Source organism: Nannospalax galili, unplaced genomic scaffold (assembly GCF_000622305.1).
Source record: "Nannospalax galili isolate Female #2095 unplaced genomic scaffold, S.galili_v1.0 scaffold1127, whole genome shotgun sequence".
In the NCBI taxonomy this organism is placed as follows: domain Eukaryota; kingdom Metazoa; phylum Chordata; class Mammalia; order Rodentia; family Spalacidae; genus Nannospalax; species Nannospalax galili.
The window spans coordinates 164,883-188,365 of NW_008355784.1; the positions used below are offsets into that span (position 1 = coordinate 164,883).

At 37.8% G+C, this 23,483-nt stretch overlaps 1 protein-coding gene across 2 annotated transcripts in view; it reads left to right on the forward strand.

The window, feature by feature from the left end:
• The window catches only part of Spopl (speckle type BTB/POZ protein like), a 90,441-nt gene that overhangs the window by 20,126 nt on the left and 46,832 nt on the right, over nucleotides 1–23,483 (forward strand). For both annotated transcript variants that reach the window (XR_607978.3, XM_008853343.3), the window contains exons 2-7: nucleotides 12,086–12,221; nucleotides 12,386–12,507; nucleotides 12,781–12,932; nucleotides 14,349–14,476; nucleotides 20,689–20,866; nucleotides 20,946–21,001. Coding sequence is in view for 1 of the 2 variants with exons in the window: in XM_008853343.3 (XP_008851565.1) it covers nucleotides 12,144–12,221; nucleotides 12,386–12,507; nucleotides 12,781–12,932; nucleotides 14,349–14,476; nucleotides 20,689–20,866; nucleotides 20,946–21,001 (714 nt within the window). In the remaining variant the exon portion in view is untranslated. The remainder of the gene's footprint in view (nucleotides 1–12,085; nucleotides 12,222–12,385; nucleotides 12,508–12,780; nucleotides 12,933–14,348; nucleotides 14,477–20,688; nucleotides 20,867–20,945; nucleotides 21,002–23,483) is intronic.

Consider the following 23,483-nt stretch of genomic DNA (forward strand, 5'->3'; position numbering starts at 1 on the left):
GTATCTCCTATCTGGCATTGTTGCTTATTATGTAGCCTTTAGCTATGCATATGGACTCTTAAGAAATTATATTGGCCCCTTTAATCTTTGGTTATACTTTCCTTTTGGATGTTTAAGGCCATACAGTTGGCCCAGATAAACCAATTTATTTTTACTTTTAAGGTCGCCCTTTGAGGTTCTGTTCCTCAGGGGTCACATGGGCTTGGGAGGATTCCCTGGCTCCTTTCTTTTACCAGTTCCGCCTATATGAAGATAAGTCAAAGGTCCTGCTCCACCATGGTTGGCTTCTCTTTGAAGCATGGAGGAAATGATTCCTCTGTGTTGACCCTCCTCTTTGTAGACTGGGAACTGGTTCAAGTCCATCTGGTGGGGTCTTCTCGGCCTCCTTGATCAAGACGACAGGTGATCCACCGCCATTATAGACCTTTAGAGAGATGCTCATAGTCCCCTGGAATTAGTTGGCCTAGGAGGGCAAGGAGCAAAAACTGTCCTTTATGTCCCTCTGACCAAATTATGCTATGTATAATTTGTCAGTAGGTTGTAGGAGTAATATGGTTCCCTCTGGTTTTCAAAACTAGCTAGGCATTGTTTACCTCTCGCATTGTCTCACCCCTTCATCATGGTTTTCCCACTTATTTCCCCCCTTTCTCCCTTAATAATACCCTTCTCCTATGGTCCTACCTCTCTTGAGCTCCTTCTTTCCCTTTATCCCTTAGGTTCCTTGTATACCCTTTCCTCCCCCCTCCCTGAAACTAACCCAATTTTTATCCCTATCTCCCTTATTAAGGCCTGTTTCCTACTGTTCTTCTCTTTCAGGTTCTTTCTATTCCTTTACCTCCCTGTTTCCTTTCCATTTACCTGGTTCCTGTAGTTATGTCTGGATACATACTCACTTATCAGGGTTTGGTTCTAGGATCCACATATGAGGGAGAACATATGTTGATATTTTTTCTGAGTCTGTGTTACTTCACTTAGTATTACAGTTTCTAGTTCAGCATCACTAATAATTAGGGAAATGCAAATTAAAAGCACTTTAAGATTTCATCTTACCCCAGTCAGACTGGTTAAGATGAAGAGAACAATTGATACCAAATGTTGGAGAGGATGTGGGGAAAGGGGAACACTCATCCACTGCTGGTGTGGCTGAAAACTTGTTTAACCCCTGTGGAAAGCAGTGTGAACTCTTAAACTACAAATGAACCTACATTTGACCCAGTTATACCACTCCTTGGCATTTATTTACCCAAAGAACACATCCTATTGCAGAGACACTTGTACATCTATGTTTGTTGCTGCTCTTTTCACAATAGATAAGAGATGGAAGCAACCCAAGTGTCCCTCAGTTGACGAGTACATAATGAAAATGTGGTTCATTTATAGGGTGGAGTTTTACTCAGCAGTAAAGAAAGATGAAATCATGAAATTTGCAGGTAAATGGATGGAATTAGAAACAAGGCAGCTTATTTTAAGGTATGAAACAAACCCTTACTGATCGTCATATGATTAACTGCAGTAAATTTGGTGAATGCTTTTAAGAGGCATTCTTTACAGGACGGTCAGGTAGTTCATGAGCAAATTATATATTACTGTGGAAAATGATGGTTAAGTTTTGTAGAAGAGGTGGTATTTAAGAAATGCAGATTAGTCCCATGGCCTAGTCCAGTCCTGCCAGTCCCACTGCATATAAGCTGTCTGCAGTTTTATGAGGGCATGTAGTACTGGCTGTCAGCTAAAGTCAAGAGCCAGCTTCTGCCCAAATATGACCTCCAGAAGGAAGCAGAGCTCCCCAGCTGAATCAAAGGTCTGCAGCTTGTGTCTGTCCCCAAGGTCAGCAGTTAAATGCAGTTGCATCAGTTGTAATCCCCCTCCAGCTTCATTAAGGTCATGGTCTGCTATGTCATTCACCCTGTGGACCAGTTTGAGTGTGGGTACATGATGCAGTTGCAAAGATCTCTCTCTCTGGTGCTGGTTCAGAAGGAAAAGACCAAGGGACTTCAGAGTAGTATGGCTGTGGGGTCAGATACTTGGAGGAGTAGCAGTGGAACTTTGATGATACTACCATAAAGGCCAGCCAGTGTCATCATTGGCCTAAAGATGGCCATTAAAAATGTGCCAACCACTCATGTCTGGTGGCTTATGGTGCTAGGCAACATTTCTATAACCCAAAAACCACATCCTGCTGCCTGTGGCTCATTGCACCAGCAGTCCTCAGATAGGAACCAGCAAGTGAAGCAGCATGGAGGGCATAAGGTCTGAGGGACTACTGTGTGACACTGTGCTTGGGGAGACATGAACAAACAAATGTCTGCTTACCCCAGATAGGGAACCAACAACAGACAAAAGGAAGGATACCACCAAAAATCCAACTTGGTGGACCAGTGAGTTTTTTGTAATTACTTAGGAATATGGGTGAGGGATTACTTACAGGTGCAGAAATGACTCAAAGGCAGCTGTCATCATAGGTGGCAGCTCATAAAAGTAGGAAGCCTGGAGCACACTGCACAACCTACAGGCAGCTTAACAGGTTGAGTTTCTTTACCAGGCTTGCTTAGTTGGTCTAAGCCTCTTCCAGGCAGCTTAACTGGCTTTTGCTTCTCCTAGATGGCTTTGCTTGTCTGAGACTATCTCTCAGCAATTCTTAGGACTTATATATGCTTGGGGAGGGAGAGGCCAAGTGAACCTGGTCAGTTTCAGGTACTTCCTGAGCCTGTTGAGCTGTTTACTTCCTGAGGTTCAAGAAGCTTCTCAGCAGCATGGACTGTTTCTTGTCCCCTCTTGTTTACTTACCTGTAGACATACTATTGTCTGCCTCCTTTTAGAAAACCTTGTTTACTCAGTTTTGCTCCAAGGTAGAAGTCTTTAGCTCAGAAGGAATTGCTATACAACAGGGACCCCTTCCCCCATTATGCCTTTCTTCACAGGACTGACCCACCCACCAGGAGACAAGGGGATCCCTGACAGGATAGGATAGCTAGGCTGTGGACCTCTCAGTTGTCTGTAGGAAAGCTTGGTATAGGGTAGGGGTAGGGAAGCTTCCTCTTAATAGTTTCTAGTTTCTTCATCTCTTCCCTCCAGCGTTTGGTTTGTGATCCTCTAGAATTCGGGTAGTTTCAACAAAATAAAACTATTTGTTTTTTGTCATGTTACGCCCCCCCCCATGTGAAGTGAGTGGGGTTAGGGAAGCAGAGTACTGAACAGGGGACCCAAGACTAAAATAGCACAGGCATTTTGAGGAACTGCATTCTGTTAGGTAAATCAGGTATTCACCTAGACACAGACAAGAACTCTGGCAGGGCAGGATTTGTTTGGAGATCACATGGGATGGTGCTCATGGAGATCACATGGGATGGCGCTCAGGCTGGGAGTGAGGAAGACACCAGCTTGTAGGCTGCTGGCTGGAAGTATTTATAGGGGCTGGGGGGCGTAGGGAATGCAAAGGGTGGATGCAGCTGCCTGGTCAATTTCTGTTTTTCAAGGGCAGGAAGGAGGGAAAGGAAGGTGGGAGAAAAGTTTAGGGGGACAGGAGTCCATACATTGTGAAACTTATAGGGAGGCAGCTGGAGCTGAGACTGTTCTTACAACAATCAGGTTATGGGTGCAGGGGCCTATTTACCTTCTAAATTTATCTAGGGGGAAACAGACTATGTTGAAACTGAGTCAACTGCTTTTCCAGAGGCCAAGGGGCCAGTCTCATGTGGCTTTACTGCACTGGGGAGGGTCTCTGCAGACCTGGACTCTTAACACATTCATTTTTCTAAAGCCCAGTGGATTGTCAACCCTATCTTCTCTCAGTGGCCCAACTGGGGAAACTGAGGCTGGGGTAGGTGGCAAAATCAGATGTGCCCTGAAAGACTGCTTGGGCTTGCTGGCTTTTAGCCTAGCTGAAAAAAAAGTGAACTCTAGATTCAGGGAGAGACCCTGCCTCAAAAGGAATGAAGCTGAGTGTGATAAAAAGGGTACCTGGTCACACTTCTGGCTCTGTGTACATCCACTACACACACCTGGGCATACATCACATCACACATACATGCATGTATACACACACACACACACACACACAAACACACACACACACAGGTTGTTGGTATTTCAAGAGCTATAGTTAAATTAAAATGACTTTTCACCCTCCTCACATCTCTTGTCTCTTCTAACCCTCGATTTCTTTTTTGTTGTTGTTGTTGTTGTTGTTTGTTTTGTTTTGTTTTTGAGATAGGGTCTCCCTGCAGCCTCAGCTGTCCTGGAACTCACTATGTAGACCAGGCTGGCCTCGAACTCACAGAGATCTGCCTGCCTCTGCCTCCCGAGTGCTGGGATTAAAGGCGTATGCCAGCAGGCCTGGCTGTAAAATGACTTTTAAAACTTGAAACAGGGTCTCTGTATAGCCCACCAGGCCTGGAACTCACCCTGTAGACCAGGCTAGCCTCAAATCTCACAGAGGTCCACCTGCCTCCTGAGTGTACGCCATGATGCTTGGCCCTTATTGTTGGCTTTTAAGAGCTTTAGGCCATCGGTAAAATTTTCAAAACTTTGTAAGCTAATGCCAAAGTAAATATATGCTCAGAGAGTATAGTGACCTTGAAAATATGCAGTATTAGTGGTAAGAGTATCTGGGTGATCCTGTTCCTTTTATCTACTTGTTCTACTTAAATAGATATACCTTCCTACATACATGTACACATGCAACTGAGTGGCAGTAGTTTTAGTGGTTTTCAACTTTTACCCCCAAAAAGGGCTGGCCAGATTTCTGCTGCTTTATTTATTCTCCTAAACACATTTGAAGTATAGGAAATTTTACCAGAGAAACTTCTGAGTATTAGCTTCAATTGCGACCACAGACTGCCTCCTTCTGTCATTCGTTGTTTCTGCAGGGCCCAAATTAGTGTAGGCTTCCATTAAATTCTCAAGTAGGTTAATAATTTAGTGGGAGTGTGAATAAATGAATGAATGAGTGATTTACAAAGTCTCCTTTTAAATTCCCTCTTCATTTTATAAATTGTTTTTTTTTTATCTTTTTGAAGCAGGGTCTTCCAGTAGCCCCAGCTGTCCTGGAACTCACTACATAGACCAGGCTGGCCTTGAATTCACAGAGATCCTCCAGCCCCTGCCTCCCAAGTGCTGGGACTACAGGAGTGTGCCACCACGCCCAGCATAGGTCAACTATTTTTTTTTGTTTGTCTTTTTGAGACAGGGTCTCCCTGTATCCCCAGCTGTCCTGGAACTTGCTATGAAGACCAGGGTGGCCTAGAACTCACAAAGATCTGCCTGCCTCTGCCTCCCAAGCGCTGGGATTAAAGGCGTGCACCACCACGCCCAGCTAAATTGTACTTTTAAATTAATTTACATACTAGTGGATTTCTATAAGGCTTTTTGATACATCCATAGTTTTTGCAAACCTACCTCCCACCCCACCCTATCTAAACCTGTCACTTTCAGTATTTCTCTCCTTCCATATCACATGTGTTCTACTAACGCTTCCAATTATATTTTTAAATTGTGTTTCAAAATAGTAAGTTTCCATATGGTTTTATTATGTACCCTTCTCATTTATTTTTCCTCACCAAAAAATATCTCATTGGTATATTGGGAAATAAAGGAGACGGATAAATGCATGAACTTTACTGCCTTCAACTATGTACTGTTCGTAAAGTTCCATCATGAGTGCAGTTTCTGAACCAGTTATCTAGAAAATGGACATGTTATAGAGTCGATTTTCTTTACATCTTTGTCACCTGTGAACTGGGATCATGAATCTTAACTGCTTTGTGTTTTTAAAACCAGCCATTATTTTGCTTTACTAACATGCTGGAAAGAATTAAAGTTCAAGAGTTTAGTGTAAACCTGGATTCAAAGCAGCCAAGCACTGCCAGGTTATTTTGATACAGAGTCTCACTCCGTTTCCCAGTCTGGCCTCAAACTTGCTGTGCAGTGGAGGTAGACCTGATGCTTGCAAACCTTCTGCCTCAGTCTCCTAGGCTATGGGTTTATGCCACTTTTGCTTGCCCCATCCAGTGCTTTTCTGCAACTATTGAGGTGATCTTTTCCCCCTTTTTCTGATTAATGTGATAAATTTCAATAATAGATGCAAATGTCAATCATGCTTGAAATTTTTTTAAAAAATATTTTTTATTTCATGTATATGAATGTATTGCCTACATGTGTGTAAGTGTACCCATGTTGTGCAGTGCCTGCAAAGGTCAGAAGAAGGCATCAGATCATCTGGAACTGGAGTTATACATGGTTGTTAGCCACCACGTGGGTGCTGGGAATCAAACCGGGTCCTCTGCAAGAGCAGTCAGTGCTCTTAACAGCTGAACCATCTCTACAACCCCTGGAAATACGCTTTGGTTTGACTTGGTATCTATTTTATTTGATTTTGGGTTGATTTTTGTGTTTCTGTTCAGGAGAAAATTCATTTCATAATATTCATAGCAGGTGTTTGTATAAAAGTTTACTGATTTCATTGAACAAGCTACAAAATGATGTTCCTGTCTGTAGAGAATCCATGTAATAAGATGAACTGTAAAAGGAGTTTTCATCCCGCAAAAGTTTTAATAACTAATTCAGTTTTAACCACTATAGAACTATGTGAGATCTTTTCTTTCATATTTTGTTGTTTTCGGTATGCATTTTTCAAGTAAGTTCCTCATCTTATGTTTTCACTTGGGCTGGTTATGTTTCATTGATTCACCTCACTCACTATCTTTTGATATACTTCATTTTTGATATTGTAATTTTGTCTTTATTTGCCTTAGTTTTTTTTTTTTTTTTATCCAAGAGTCAGCTTTTGGCTTTGTGTTTTTTCTGATGCACATTTATTCTGTTTTCCTAGTTTCTGTTCATATGTCTATTATTTTCTTCAACTTGACTCTGACTACTTTTTTCTTGAGGTGAAAATTTGTCATGGATTTTTCCATGTCTCCAAATTATATTTAATACATACTAAGATTCTGTTGTTATAGTAAATAGAATAATCTTAAATTATTAAAATCAAGAAAATAACTTCTATATACTACTCTTAAATAGCTGTAAACGTTAATGAGATTTGTGTCCTTTTTTCCAGTCCTCCTTCCAGTCCTTCCCCCTCCTCTTTTTTTCATTCTCCTCCTCTCTCTTTCCCCCTCAGAGTCTATATATCCCAGGCTACCCTTGAAGCTTTGTACTTAAGGCTGGCCTTGTGCTTCTAATCATCCTTCCTCTACTTCCAGTGTCCTGGAATTAAAGGTGTGTTTCTTGTCAGGTGGGTCTAGCCTTTTTCAGTTGTAAGATCAGACATTGTAATTAGTTGCTATGTGACAGGGAATTCATTTATTTAGACTAGTCTGATAATTGGAGTATTTAGCCTGTTAACCTGTAAATGAAATGGTATATTTGCATTTTTATCATTTTTTTCTTTTCTCTTTTTATGCTTACTACATTTTTAGCTATGGTGTCTTTTCTTTTAGTGATTATCAAGTGGAATTGTTAAAGGTGCTATAGTAAGTATTATTTTTCCAGGAATGTGAGAATATAGAATACAACACATTTTACTCCATTCATCTCACTACCTTTTGCATTGCATGTGACACACATTTTAATTCTCTACTTAAGCCCATCAAAGCATTATGTTACTGTTTTCTTGGCTAATTTGAGAAAAATGCCAGCTGTTTATCTATTCCAACACTTCTTTTCCTTCACTGACTCTACTTACATACTTACATGTATGTTGTTTCTTCTTGTTAATTGCTTTTGTTTTTATAGTGTCTGCTCCCTGAGTCTTAGTGTGGGATTTCTGTTCACTGACTATACCTGTGATAGGTAAACCAGGAAAAATCACCACTTAGACTCCAGCAAAAGCAAGGGTTATTGGGAAGTCGCCAGGGGCTGCTTTCAACTCCAGGGTTGAGGAGAGACCACCAGCTTTCAGGCTGCTGGCTGGGGGCTTTTATATGGGGTACGGGTAGGAAATGCAGAAGGCGGGAGAATATTTTTCAGGTACCATCCTGTTTATCTTCTAAACTTATCTGGGGGAAACAGACTGTGTTGAAACTGACTCAAATCCTGTTTTCCAAAGCCCCCCCTGGGGTCTGTTTTGTGAGGCTTTACTGCACTGGGGGGCGGGGCGGGGCGGGGGGTTCGCTGCAGACCTGGACTCTTAACAACCTGTCCACCATAGGAATCACTGGGATTTGTGGCTTTTGAGGGTTGTGGGCTGGTCCTAAGCATGGGACTGCCTGTCTCACCTGCCTTTGTAAGACAGTGAGCTTCTGCTTTCCCTTCCAACTCCAGGAACACTGCTAGGCTTGCTCAGGCTTCTCTATTAGCACTGTGTAATGCTGGAATGAATGAGAATATTCTAAAAGCCCCCCTCTTCCCCCTTACTCTGTAGAAACAGTGAATGCCAAAGAATTAGAATTCTCCTAGGAATCTCCTGCTGGGGGAAAAAAAGAAGCCTGGCAGGGAACTTAAGGAAAGAGATTTGTGGTTTGTCAAAACACCTTGTGGGACTGGAGCCCAGACAAAAGTGACAGACTCAGTGATGGTTGGGACCACACCTTGACTACGAATGCTTAGTTATGCAGATCTCTTATTTATTTTTTTTTATCTATTTTTTATGCATTAAATATTTATTTTATGTGTATGAGTGTTTTGCCTGAATGTATTTAAGTTCACCACATGTGTGCAATGCTTGTTGAGGACAGAAGAAAGTGTCAGATTCTCCTTTGATTGGCGTTACAGGTGATTTTTAGCTACCTTGTGGGTGCTGGGAACCAAACCCAGGTCCTCTGCAATAGTAGCCAGTTCTCATAATTGCTGAAACATCTCTCCCACCCTGTTTTTTATTACTTTGAGAATTTCACAGATGTACACAGTGTAGCTTTATCACCCCTACCATGTCCCACTTCCAGCTTATGTCCTTCTTTTCATTTGTTTTTTAACCCACTTAGTCAAATTAGTGCTGCTGTGTGTGAATGGATGTAGGGCTTTTCACTGGAGCATGAGCAACCTACCAGAAGCTGCACCCATGAAGAAAAATGACTCCCTCCCCAAGTAACCATCAACTACCTGTAACTCCTCAGCTATGTGTTGAGCCTTGTGAGCCCTGTGAGCCCTTCCCCTCTCCATGCTGGAATGCTGATGGGCTTGATCTTGTGTAGGTCTTACTCAGGTAACCACAGGTGCTGTGAGTTCTTGAGTACAGTGATCCTCTCATGTCCAGAAGACACTGTTTTGCAGCAGTCCTCTGGACCTCTGGCTCTTAACAAATTTTCCACCACATGTTCTTGAGTCTCTGTTAACAACAACTCACTGCAAAAAAGAAGCTTTTCTTTTTAAAACATATTTATTTTTATGTGTATGTGTGTGTATGTAAGTTCACTCATGTCATGCAGTGCTGGCAAAGGTCAGAAGAGGCCCTTGGATCCCCTAGAACTGGAATAACAGTTGATAGCCACCATGCGGGTGCTGGGATTCGAACCTGGATCTCCTGCAAGAGCAGCCAGTGTTCTTAACCACTAAGACATCACTTCAGCCCCCATGATGTTGAACACTTTAAGATGTTAACCAGCCATTTATATTTCATCACTCAAAAACTGTTAAGTTCCACAGCCTATTGTTTAATAAGGTTGTTTTTTGGTGTTTAGTTTTTTAGTACTCGTGAACTCACAGCACCTGTGGTTACCTGAGTAAAACCTACACAAAATCAAGCCCATCAGCATTCCAGCATGGAGAGGGGAAGGGCTCGCAAGGCTCTACACACAGCTGAGGAGTTATTGGTAGTTGGTTACTTGGGGGAGGGAGAGTCACTTTTTCTTCAGGGGTGTGGCTCCTGGTAGGTACCTCCTCCCGTGTATTCACCGTATTAATCCTCTGTTAGATATGTAGCTGGCAAAGATTTTCTATAAATCTGTAGGCTGCCTCTTTAATCATTTTCCTTTACAGACCAGTTTCCTTTGTAGTAGAGAAGTCCTTTAGTTTCATGAGGTCTCATTTTTCCATCATTGGTCTTATTTCGTGAGTGACCTGAGTCCTCTTCAGAAAGTATTTACCTATGCCTATATGTTGATGTGTACTCCCTACTTTTTCCTGTAGGATTTTTGGAGTTTTAGGTGTTATACTGAGGCCTTTGATCTGTTGGAAATTGATTTTTTTGTTGAGTAGGATGAGAGATAGCTATCAAGTTTCATGCTTGTGTGTGTAGAAATCTGTTTTCCCAGAATTCAGACAAATGCTCTTTTCTCTAATGTGCACACTTGCTATCTACTTTTATTTTATTTTGTGTGTGTAAGTGTATTCCCTGCGTGTATGTAAGTGCACCTGTGTGGTACAGTGCCCACAGAGATCAGAGGAGGATGTCAGATCCTCTGAAACTGGAGTTTACAGACAGTTTTAGCTACCATGTGGGTGCTGGGAACCAAACCTGGGTCCTCTAAAAGAGTAGCCAGTGTTCTTAACCATCGAGCCACCTCTACAGCCCTTAAAGTTATATTTTTCACTGTTGTTTAATGTATCCTTCTCATCCTCCTGGTTCCCTCTCCCTTCTCTCCGTGTTCTGTATCCCCTTTCTCTTCATCCTTCCCTCTCTCACTCTCCTCTCTTACCCCTTCCTTCTTCTTTCTCTTCTCTCTTATTTTTCATTTCTTTGACTTTTTTGAGATAGGATCTCACTGTGTAGACCTGGCTGACCTGAACTTCTGGTGATCTTCCTACTCTACCTGGGGCTACAGATCTGCACAACACCTGGCTGATATTTCTGTCTCTGTTGCAGATTTTTAATGTGTTTTTTCATTCATAGTTTTACATGCTGTTCTATCTTTTATGGCTTTATTTATGTCTTTAGGGTGGCTTAGTTCCATCTTTTCTCATTTTATGCTATTCTGTTGTTTTCAGAGCAAATAATCTTGGCTGCCTTTCTTTTCTTTTCCCACACTTCCCCCTATAGGATTTATATTGCTTTCTTTGCCAGTTCTTAAATTAAAAAGAAATTCTCATCGCTTCTTCAAAGCACAATATATCTAGCTCTTTGTTTCCAACTTTTCAAGTTGCAGAAGAGTATCATCTTGTTCAGTAGGGTCCTAATTGATAATTGTGTATCCAAATTGATGCAGTACAAGAATAAGTGAGGAGAAGGGAAGTTTATGATTTATTACATCTCTGAAGGAAGCATTATGACAGAGCCTGTTTGTGTTATATGTAGGTTTTTGTGGAAATCTGTTATATTTGATGAGAACATCTGAGATCTGACAGATAAATGACTAGCACTTGTTCTGGTCATGTCTGATAATCCTTTGGTTTTCCTGAAGAGGTGAAGGAAGATGAATAAGATGTTGTTGTCATTAAGTTTCTGTGATACATGGATGAGCTAACTACATGGATATTTTTAATTTGTGATGTTTTACAAAATATGCCTTGAAAAATAATGCCTTATATATCAATATTAAGCTTATTCATTCAGCTTTCATGTTTTATATGGCAGATTACGGTTTCATTTTTTTAATTTCTAAAGTTAGTTGAAAACTTCATGTAAATGGTTCCTTCAAAATCTAATTTCTTTTCCAGCAGTTATTTATTTCTTCATTTTTATGTGTGTTTACTGTTTTTTCCTTTAATCACAATTCCTGTAATCAGTCATTTTTAAAAAAATCTTATGATAGCCAGGCGTGGTGGTGCACGCCTTTAATCCCAGCACTTGGGAGGCAGAGGCAGGTGGATCTTTGTGACTTCGAGGTGAGCCTGGTCTACATAGTCAGTACCAGGAAAGCTGGAGCTACAAGGAGACCCTGTCTCAAAAAGACAAAAAGTCTTATGATTATAAAAAACCCTTTTTAAAACTTTTTTATTACTCTTCATGCATTCATCAAATTTTATGCTTGAAAATAATTGGACATCATTTACCTTTGCTTTTTCATTTCTTTTTTTCTTTCTTGCTTTTTTATTATATAATTTTGACTTTATATATGTTGTGACTTTATCACTCTAAAATGTTTTTGTTTTTTATTTCAATTCTTTTAAAATCTGATTTTTAACAGTAATTTTTCACAACCTTAAATATACTGTTTTTCCTGATTTTGTCAAATTTTGATAGTAAATCAAATTTTTTTGCTTATAGTTGAATTACTCAAGTCTGTGGGATATTGTGTAAATCCTAAGGCTGCAGTAAGTTGGCAATGTCTCAGGAACCTACTCCACCTTTGCCTAGAGATATGTCTACTAGCCCTGTCGCCGAAAGCTGGTGTTATACACAGGTATGTGCCATTTAAAATGAATTATATGTCACATAGAAGCTTGCTAGTCGTTTGAGAATATTATTGTGAAACAGTTTGGCATCATTATTGGAGGATTAGAATAGGATATTTGACACGTTAAGATTGAGTCACGGTTGTGAAAAGTGGCTTTGTATATCTCTTAGGTTAAAGTAGTAAAATTTTCCTACATGTGGACCATTAATAACTTCAGTTTCTGTCGAGAAGAAATGGGTGAAGTGTTAAAAAGTTCAACATTTTCTTCTGGCCCAAGTGACAAAATGAAATGGTAAGGTGTTTTTTTGTTTTGATTGTTTTTTGTTTTTGATGTGATCATCAGCTACTTCTGATTTGTTTTTATTGTTGGTCCTAGATGAATGGGTAGTAGTACAATTTTACGTTAAATTAGTAATAAATTCTTAATAGTGTGAACAATTGTAAAGAACTGTGGGGATATTACAGGAATGCCATTGTGATATTAACGAGATGATTTCAGTACTGCCCCTCTTTCTATATACTTCAAATGTTAAATTCCTCCAAGTGACATATTGTTTTATTTTAGGTGCCTGAGGGTAAACCCAAAGGGATTAGATGATGAAAGTAAAGACTACTTGTCCTTATATTTACTTTTAGTCAGCTGTCCAAAAAGTGAGGTTCGAGCAAAATTCAAATTTTCTCTTCTGAATGCTAAAAGGGAAGAAACAAAAGCAATGGGTAAGTGGTTGGTAAACTGAGTGAAGCCTCTTTATCTACATACAGCAACTTTACCTAGAAAAGTTTGAGATCCCACCCCCACTTAAATCTGCATTTAGTTCAAAGCATTTACTTTGGTCATTAATTAATTTTACATTTCATATTATAGTTGTTTCACAACTTTTAGTGTTCATAAGACAGAGTATTTAAGATAATGATAAAATTTAACTGCTTCATGTCCTGCTTTACTTGTCATTTGGAAAAATAGTTGCTAAAGCAAAATGCCTAGTACAAGTAATTAAGAAAACATTCTCTTCTCCCTTTATACTATGTAATAAAATTGGGACAACAGTACAGAGATGGAATGATCCAGTATTTTGTCGCAAGAATTTTTTGAGCAGTGAACTCGGCACTAAAGGAAGAAAGTCAGTTTTTTGTGTACCCAGAGCCCATTAAATTGTGCCTAGTTTCCACATGCATAACCGTATCCGAAATGCTTTAGTTGGCGCTTCATAAAAGAAGAGTGTTGGAGAAACTTTGCAGTGCGTATAGTGGAAAAAGCTTATGAACTGCCACATTCAATTTTAAATGTTTTCTAGAAATGAATCAGAGTCAAGTAACTTTAATATGAAACAGTAGCACACATACCTTTGAAAAGTGAAGTAATTTGTATTTTCTTTTACATGTTGTTCAACATTTAAAATAGTGGAATATTGGGTGTCAGGATGGCTGAGTGGTCTCAGGTGCCAGACTCAAAAAAATAGAATAATTTAGTTAAGTAACTTATTTTCCATCCTGATATTATAGATTATGCTTTCTTTTGACAGTCCTGTTTGTTTCATGGTATACAGTTTTCCACAATACATGTGCTATTTTAGATATTTATTAATGTCTCTTAAAAGTTTTATTAAAATATATCTTTTGGACTTTTATATATGAAAGCTTATTTAGGGATGAGAAGATTGTGTCTAAACACTCAGGATGATAAGAGACATTTTAGCTTTTTCACCAGTTTGGATTTTTCTATAATTCAGCAAATTAAGTCAATAGGATGAGTTTGCTAGAATAGTTAAAGGTTTCTTAATGATTTCTTTTAGAGGATTTTTTTAAAGGGGAGAAATAGGAAATAAGATGTATGTTTATAAACAGATTTTGATACTAGATAATGAGTAATATGCCTACGTCAGTATGTTTGATTTTTTTTTTTTTATTGTGTTTAGGGACAGCAATTGTGTGTGTACAAGGAAGGGGGTGGGGGGTGGGGGGTGGGAATCATCTGGTTTTCCTTGACTCATTATAATAGCTTATTCATGAACACATATAGGTAAAAATTTTGTATGCATGTATTAGCTAAGTCCTACATGCTTATATTTAATTTATATATTTCTTTTAGCAAGAAAAAAATTGATACTTGTTTAAACCTTTGTATTCCACCAGAAAGCCAAAGAGCATATCGATTTGTGCAAGGGAAGGACTGGGGATTTAAAAAATTCATTAGAAGAGACTTTTTGCTTGATGAAGCTAATGGTCTTTTACCAGATGACAAGCTTACTTTATTTTGTGAGGTGGGTATGTTTTTTTACTATAAAGAACTCCGTGGTTACATTTAGTGATATGGCAAAAATTAAACTGGATTAATACTGGGTAAACTTTTAGAATTAAGTAATTGCAGTGGCTGAAGAGATGGCTCAGTGGTTAAAAGCACTACCTACTATTGCAGAGGACCCAGGTTCGATTCCCAGCACCTACATGGTGACTAACAGCCATCGGGAACTCCAGTTTTAGGGGATCCAGTGCCTTCTGCAGTCACTGCCTAACATGGGTGCATTTATATGCAGGTAGTACACTCATACACATAAATAAAAATAATAAAGTTTTAAAATTAAGTAATTGGTATACTTAATAAGGTTTAATTTCTAAATTCTTGATCAAAAAAACCTGATTAAATTATCTTACAGCTCAATATGGTGGCCCATATTTTGTAATATCTCTAGTTATAAACTGTATACATCCTAAGCTCTTCTTCCTTTTGAAAAAACTGGATGTGTGTGTCTTTGTCGTATACATTTTAAAATATCTTTGTCATTTTGCTTCACCCCGGCATGGGTGTCCAGTCTTTTAGTTTAATGTGATTCAGCCTTACCACTCAATCAGTTTGAATCAGAAGCATATGGAAAACACTGGGAAGCCTTCTAATCATTTAAGGTGTTAGAGTAATGTAACCAGCATTAATAGTCTAAGAAACAGATCTGAGATTTTGATGGTACACGTATTTTGGCAAGCATTTAGATCAACGTGTAGTCATAACAATATAACATTTTGAAGTTACAGTATATCTGTATTGATTTGAGGTATAGATTTGCTTCTGTCATTTTTATCACTAGATAGTTTCATTTATATGAAAGCCTGAGATTTCATTTGTGGAGTGAATTTAGGGGTTACCTTCTGCTTCCAGTACAATTTTATTGAAATGTTTGAAGTGGTTTATATTTTTTTAAGTTAATATTAAACACGTTGTAACAAGTTAACATGCATAAATATTATAGAAGTAAAATAACTTTCTTAACTTAAATTAATTAACTTCAATCTCTTTATAGTAAATGTATCAAAAGTCTCAGCAAGATTACTAATTGTGTGTCATTGTATTGTATCATAATAAAATAATGTATTATAATTGAAATAATGACCCCAGAGACATTTTATTTTCACTTGTGTAAATGAAATTGTTACCAATAGTTATTTAGTTGGCAAAGCATTTACTTCTTGAGCAGAGTTTCTTATAAATTTGGAGGGAGAAACTTAAAGCATATAGGTTTGCAGTAGGCAGGTAATTTAAATCAATAAAGGCCATGCTGTTTAAGGTTTTAGCACCTTCAATACTTCGGGAATGTTCGTGATTACCTTAAAGTTGTATGTGTTAGTTTTTTTAAAATGTCATCTTAGAATTTTATGGTCCTTGAAGGTTATTTAATTAATCTATATGAAAATCAAAAAGAAAATTGGTTAGTCTTTATGAATTAATATTTTTTAAAAATAATCCATACTATAGAACTGAAGTAGAGTTTATTAGTAGACATTTTCCTGAGTGTTTGTACTGGAACCTAGACAATCAATAATTCAGAATTAAGGCTGAAATTAATTTTAGGGTTTTGATGTATGAATTTTTGAAATTTTCTTGGTATCTATATACTAAATTATACATGCTAGTGACCCATAGATCTCACCGTAACAAATGTTTTCAAGTTTGTAATGATCTGATCCATTTTTAGATCTTTATACATGATTCCTTTTGCTAACCTAGACATTTATATCTTGGGCACCATCTTTAGCATAGGTGGACAGAAAGTCCTTTTAAATAATAGTCTTTGTGCCCTCCATCATTCTTTGCATTCCTCTCATGGATGCCCTTCCTTCTACAGCATCTTCAGCACTGCTTGCAGAAGAGGAGGAAGCATTGCACTGCTTCCCCCCCCCCAAAAAAAAGAACTGCCTCCTCCCCCTCCACTGCAAGTGGTGCTGTAGACAGGTAAGGCAGATGGGTGCTACCCTTTCTGTGCAAGACGTAACTGAGTCTTGCAGTCTATGTAGTGGCTCAAGTGGCAAGAGTTAGATGAAGATATTTAGCAGTATAAACAGCTCTGCCTCCTTGCTCCAAAATGATGCAAGAAACAGGGATTGAAAATAAGTAGGAGAAATAGAACACAGCTTAGTCTTTTGAAACCCAGCAGATTTTAAATACTCCTGATAGTCTATAGATCCATGACATTCCTTAATAAACAGAAAACATGTATATGCATAGGCAAAACATACAGGGAACTTTTCATAAAACTACATTCACTTTCCCTAAAGATACATCTTTTTTTTTTTCTCTCCTATTTTTCTTTAGATAAGATGTGATATTGCTTTTCCTGTTTACAATAATTGTGGTAGTGAATGGATGTTGGGCTTTATTTTCTGAAAAGTCTTTTCTGTGGAAAATGAAAAGTTAACTGCTCTGTTTCTGTCACCAGAGGTTTTTAAATAGCATCTTGAAAGCCAACAACTCTTTATCATCTACTTCTAGGAGACAATGTAAAGTTGGACTCAGGTTTCTGTCTTTGGAGCATGAGTAGGGGTTAAGTAAGTGATTGAGTGGCAACATTGTAGAACTATGCAGATTTAGAAATGCCTAGCTTTTAAATACTGTTTGGTGGGAGGCTCAGTGTTTTAGAAAAAAAAAAAAATGAGCTAGTAGTTACCTTATTTCCACAATAGAGGAGACCCAGATTTTTAGGTTACTTAGTTGGTTAGGTCCCTCAAATGTTCATCTTTATTCTAAATTAATATTCTTAGGGTTAAGCCCAAAGCACTTTTAAGTAAAAGAACTATTAAATGAGTTAAATCAGCAAAGAATCTCAGCCTTCTTCCTGAATTTTTCTCTAGGTTCCATAAGTAAAGTTGATCACTATCTGTTTTGAATATGTAATAGAGAAACTAAATTTTTGTCATTTTCAAATTACAGATATGAAAACAATCATCAGAAATCAATGGTTTTCAATTTTCATTAGATCATTAATTTCTTCTCTGTTAACGATCACTAGAATAGTCTCAATGTGAAATGTTACTTCTATATCTCAGTTCAAATGTATGGTTGCTGTGATAATACTAGATGTTAGGAATGCATATCCTTCTGAATTATGAGTGCTTATCCATAACAAAAGTATACATCACCAATATCTGTGACTAATGATGCCTATAGTTTCTAATCCTTTTATTTATCACCTGAATTCTGCCAAGTTTTTGAAAGTGAATGTATTGTCTTAGGGGCAAGGGAGTTAACTCAGTGGATAGAAGCACTTGCCATGTGCAAGCCTGATTGATGACCTGAGTTCAGTTCCTGGAACCTACATAAGGTTTTTATGTGATGGCACATATCTGTAATCCCAGCACTCCTATGACAAGATGAGAAGTGGAGCTAGTAGAATCAGACAGAAGTGGGTTGTGGGCCAGCTTCCTGGGATATGCAGTACAGAAACTACAAGAAAGACCTTGCCTCAGAAACAATATGGAAGGAGAAAACTGAGTCCTGAAAGTTCTCTTCTGATCTCCACCTGTGTGCCATTGCATTTGTGCACCTATACTCCCATACACACAGTTAGATTAAGATAACACGTAGAATTTAAGAAATCCTTTCCTAAATTAAATGTCACCTATTATAACTCCACTGTACAATGTATGTAGAGAATTGAACAGATCCCATTCTTCTACCTAAAAATTTCAAAAGTCATGCTTAATAGGAGCAATGAAATATATGCTAAAAAATACTATTCCTAACTAAACCCTGAGTATGCCAATACTTTCAGTTTTTATGCCATTGGCTTATAATAGTGGAACAGGGCAATTAGGTAAAGATTAGTGAAGGCTTATTTTTCTTTTGAAGTTTATCAGAATTTTAGAGATAATCTCAGTGTTTAAAGACAGGATAGGAGAATCTTTCTTAGTGGATTTATTTGTGTACATAATGTCTTGGCTCACATATTTAGGTAAGCATCTCATGAAATTGTTGCAGTAAGTACTTAATCATAATTATTATAAGGTAACAGTACTAACTTTAAACATTGAAATTATAGTATGAAGAGCTTTAGGAATATGGAAATTCAAGAATTGCTTTTCCTAATACAAACTGTCAATATGATTTACATACTTTGTTTACCTACCTTATCTCTCTACCACTTTGAAATCTGTAAAACAGGGTGATGTGATTAAGTGATTCATATACCACACAGAGCTTCAAAGGGCTAGTGTTAGCTGGGGAATGGGCAGAGCTAATGCAAATCTAAAGGTTTTCTAACTTTTCTTCAGAAGTATCTACTAGTTACACATGAAATACATGTTTGTACATAAGTGAATCAGACTTTCAAACATTTTACACTGGATCGTGTGTTTGCATGTTAGTAGTCTAGTTCAATAAATCTAGTACAAATTTTCATTTTCCACATACTTTATTGTCTTATGTGTATTGTGTTTTTCATTTTGGTGAAAGGGTCTCTCTCTGAACCTGGAGTGCCCCGTCCTCCCATTTGGCTGACTAGTCAGCAGGGGTCCCCCTCTTTCTGCCTTCTCAGTGCTTGGATCATAGAAGTTTGCTGCCATAGTTGTTTTTTTGCTTTGTTTTGTTGTTATATTTTTTGTTTTCTTTTTTTTTTATATGGATGCTGGAGATCAAACTCAGGTCCTCATACTTACACAATCATCTCCTAAGCTCAGTATATATCTTTAAATTATACTTTTCAGAAATTAATTCAGGGGCTGGAGAGATGGCACTAGCAATTAAGAGCACTGGCTGCTCTTGCAAAGGACCTGAGTTCAGTTCCTAGCACCCACATGGCAGCTCATAACCATTTATAACTCTAGTCCCAGAGGATCTGATGCCCACTTCTGGCCTCTGTGGGTATTGTAGGACATAGGTGCACATACACACATGCAGGCAAAACACTCATATGAATAAAATAAAAACAAATAAAAATTTAAAAAATTCAGTTATTACTTTACACCAAATACTCCCAAAATTTCACATTTTAAAACAATAATATATAACCATTATGGCACAGTTAATTTAACTTAAAAAAATTGTTCATTTGCTTTGAACTATAATATAGTTGAGTACCATTTCTTAAAAATGATATGAAAGTTATGTTTCGGAATTTTATTCTGTAGTGGTCTTTAGTGGGAGGTCATTTGACCCATGTTACATGGGGGTGTACATAATGCAGTGTCATAATCATCCCAATTTTTACAGATCATTTCATAGATAAATGTCTGTAAATTGAAGCAAATTGCATTTTTATTAATTTCACTTTTGATTTTCCATAAAATATTGCTGTGAACTTTTTTATAAAAATGTTTTTGATTCTTTTAGAATTTAATACAATGCATTTTGATCATATCCTGATCCTTCCCACAGTCGCCCCACCTTACTGCTTCTCACCCACCTTGACTTCATGCCTATTTTTTTAAGGCCTACCATGTATAATTTGTGTTCTCCAAATGCTCTTGGATGTAAGTCCATTCCCTGGAGCCTAGTCAGACTACTTGGTGTGACACTCTTAAAGAAAACTGACTCTCACTGCAGCTATCAATTGCCAATAGTTCCTCAGCTAGGGCTGGCTCAGACTTTTTTCCTACATTATCCTTCCATGGATATTACTGTGAACTTTAATAATTATAGTTGCTTTTGTGGGAATTCTTACGCTTAAAGTTTTCAGTCAATTTTATAAGATATTTAAATCGATTCTACTAGAGTTGAAAATTGTAGGAACAATACTTTTGAGTTCCCAGTTTTCCCATGCTATATGGTGTTATATCTTTTAATACTATAAATGTTATATGTATAATAAAAATGAAATGTGTAGGCCTGAAGTATAAGTGAAAAAAAATTTTATTCGACCTCACAAAAATGCTAACTCCTTGAGTTTGACATTATATTATGGGGTTACTGTTAAGAAATAATTTTGTGATTTTAATTATTGAGCTTTCCAATCACTTGGTAATTCGTTACATAAAATAGTACTACTAGAAAAGAGCTAGGTTATTTCTGAGTTTTCTTATGCTATTTCTCTCATTTATATTTTTAAATTATATTTCTTGGCATTAGGATCAGTAATAAATGAAAAAATTTAAAAAATTGAAAAATAATATCCAAAAGATTTAAAGATTAAAAAATTAGGTATAGATACAGTAACTAATTATGCATAGTACTGTGTAACAGATTCTTTTCTTGCTATCTCTTCTTTATTAGGTGAGTGTGGTCCAAGACTCAATTAATATATCAGGGTTTACTAATATAGATACCTTGAAGGTGCCTGAATGCCGATTAGCAGAAGATTTAGGTAATCTCTGGGAAAACACAAGATTTGCAGATTGCTGCTTTTTTGTGAGAGGACAAGAATTCAAAGCTCATAAATCTGTGCTTGCAGGTACGTTCTACTTTTGGGTAATACACTATGTTTTTAAGTAAATTTGTACATTAAGTAACAAGGCTTATTCTTATTCCAGCTCGGTCCTCAGTTTTTAATGAAATGTTTGAACATGAAATGGAAGAAAGCACAAAGGTAAATGTGGGCTAAAGTTTAAATATTTAATTTGTATTCTTGTAAGATTGTAGAATGCATATATTAAAAATACTTGCTTGCATGCATAAAGCTTTTTTATGCCGAGAGAGAGAGAGAGAGAGAGAGAGAGAGAGAGAGAGAGAGTGAGTTTGGGGGCATTCTATCCTAATTTGTAACTTGGAAGTCTGTGTTTAAGAAATGCATTTCCCTTTTGTAGACTTTTTCATTTTGAAATTTGTTTTCTAGCAGCAAGGAATCATGCCTGAATTATTTTCATCATCAAAAAAGACGTATTTAACCAAAAGGACATAGACTAATGATTGTGTCCTTTTTATATGTTAACTGTAATCAGGATATTACATATTTAGTTTCTCTAGACATTTCTTTTCTACCTGTCATTTGATGTACTCAGAAATTGGTTCTCTAATGCTATGTAACCTATGTACCTTAAAACTCCGATCGGACAATTCCAGACTTTGTTCATTTGATACAGTACTAGTCTTCAAATAGGTGGATGGATAATAAAATGTCTACTTTCTTTTCTCTTATTCTTGGACAGTTAATACATGATATAAAGATTTGTGGCCATTTTCACTCCCCTTTACTCTCTTTTCTCTTCCTTCCCTCTCCCATTGAAACCTTTCTTCCCAATAACTGCCCCTCCTATTTTGATGTTGTGTGTGTGTGTGTGTGTGTGTGTGTGTGTATGTGTGTGCACGTGCACGTGCACGCACACATGAAATGCATGTGTATGTGGTGTGCCTGTCACATGAGTTTAGTTATGGTTCCTTCCATGAGCATGGGTGGAGCATTATTTACTGGGGCATAGGCAACATCCTTGGCTACCACCAGTGAAGAAAATGAAATCCCTCCTCCAGCAATCATCAAATGACCATGATCCCTCAGTGTGGGGTGGGCTCATGAGCCCCTTTCCCATGCATGTGAATGTTCAAGGTTCCAGTCTGGTGCAGGTCTTAGGTAGCAGACCACAGCTCCAGTGAATTCATGACAGTAACTGCTGTGTCATGTAGAGAAGACACTGTTTCACAGCACTACCCCCTACTCTGCCTCTTGATGTTCTTTCTGCCTCCCTCATCCATGATATTCCTTGAGCCTTGAAGGAGGTGATATAGCTGTTCCTTTTAGGACTGAGCACACAATAGTCCCTGATTCCTCTCAATACTTTAACCAGTTAGGAGTCTCTGCATTTACTCCCTGCCACTGCAAAATGTTTTTCTTCAGCACCATTCTGTGGGTATAAACACAAAGTATAGAAAGCAGTGTGACAATCTGTGCATCTTGTGAAACAATAGTAAGTTACTTCCTAGTCCCTATAACCTCGCTCAGCCACAAGATCTTCACTAGTTGTACAATATCAGAAGTAGATTCCCTCTTGTGCAGTGGGCCTCCTCAAATCCAACCAGAAAATAGTTGGTTACTATTGTTATAATCATGCCACTATTGCACCTGTGAACATACCTTGCCTACAGATGATTGCTCTAGTTTCTTGGGTCCATAGTTGGGTAAAATCCTTTGATAATTTTATCTTCCCTGAAGGCCAGTGTTGTGCATTCTGGAACTATTTAAAAAAAAAAAAAAAAAAAAAAACAAGAAACAGCTAACAGGTAGGGACCTTCAAGCTTAGTTCCACTTTGGCTTCTTGTATTATGCAACCAAAGTATGTAGAGTGTTCAGAAATAGAGTCTCACCATCTAGTTTGACAGGCAACAAAGAACAAATGGCAATAGCCTATATTGTTTTGAGGGATCTCTGGGCCTTCCCAGACCCAGAACACATAGATATCCCATACTGGGGTTTTTGCTTATGGCTTTGGGATGTATCCATAATTATCCACCCATACCGGGTATCTGTGTTCCAATATTTTTTAAGTTACATCTTTAAATAGATTTACAATGTTTTCATGTTTCCTAACTGTGGTTAGCCTTCTCCCCACCTTTTCTTCTCTCCTTCCCACATACAGCCTCACACCTTTCCATCCCTGCTATTGCCCCCTCTACTTTCATAACTCATTTGCTACTATTCTTCCCCCGTTTAAGGCCTCTTTTTTATTCCTTTTCTTTTAGTGGATCGTTTTTAAGTTCTTTCCATTTACAGACTCTCCAAGTTAGACATACTAGTCTAAGAATTCAAAGCAGGCTCCTGATATGTGAGAAAACATGGGCATATCTAAAGCTTGGGTTACCACACTTAGTTTACTTTCCAGATCCATCTATTTACCTGAAAATGTTATAATTTTTTTTTTTTTCATCTGAAGAAAATTCCTCTGTGTATATGTACTGCATTTTCTTTGTTCATTTGTCAGTTGAGGGACATCTAGACTACTTCCATTTCCTGACTATTTTGAATAAAGGAGAGTGGACCTAGATGAACAAGTGCCTTCTGTGGTCAGTGATTTATTCCCTTGGATATATGCCATGGTCATGTGGCAGACCAGATTTTACCTTTTTGAGAACCCTCCACA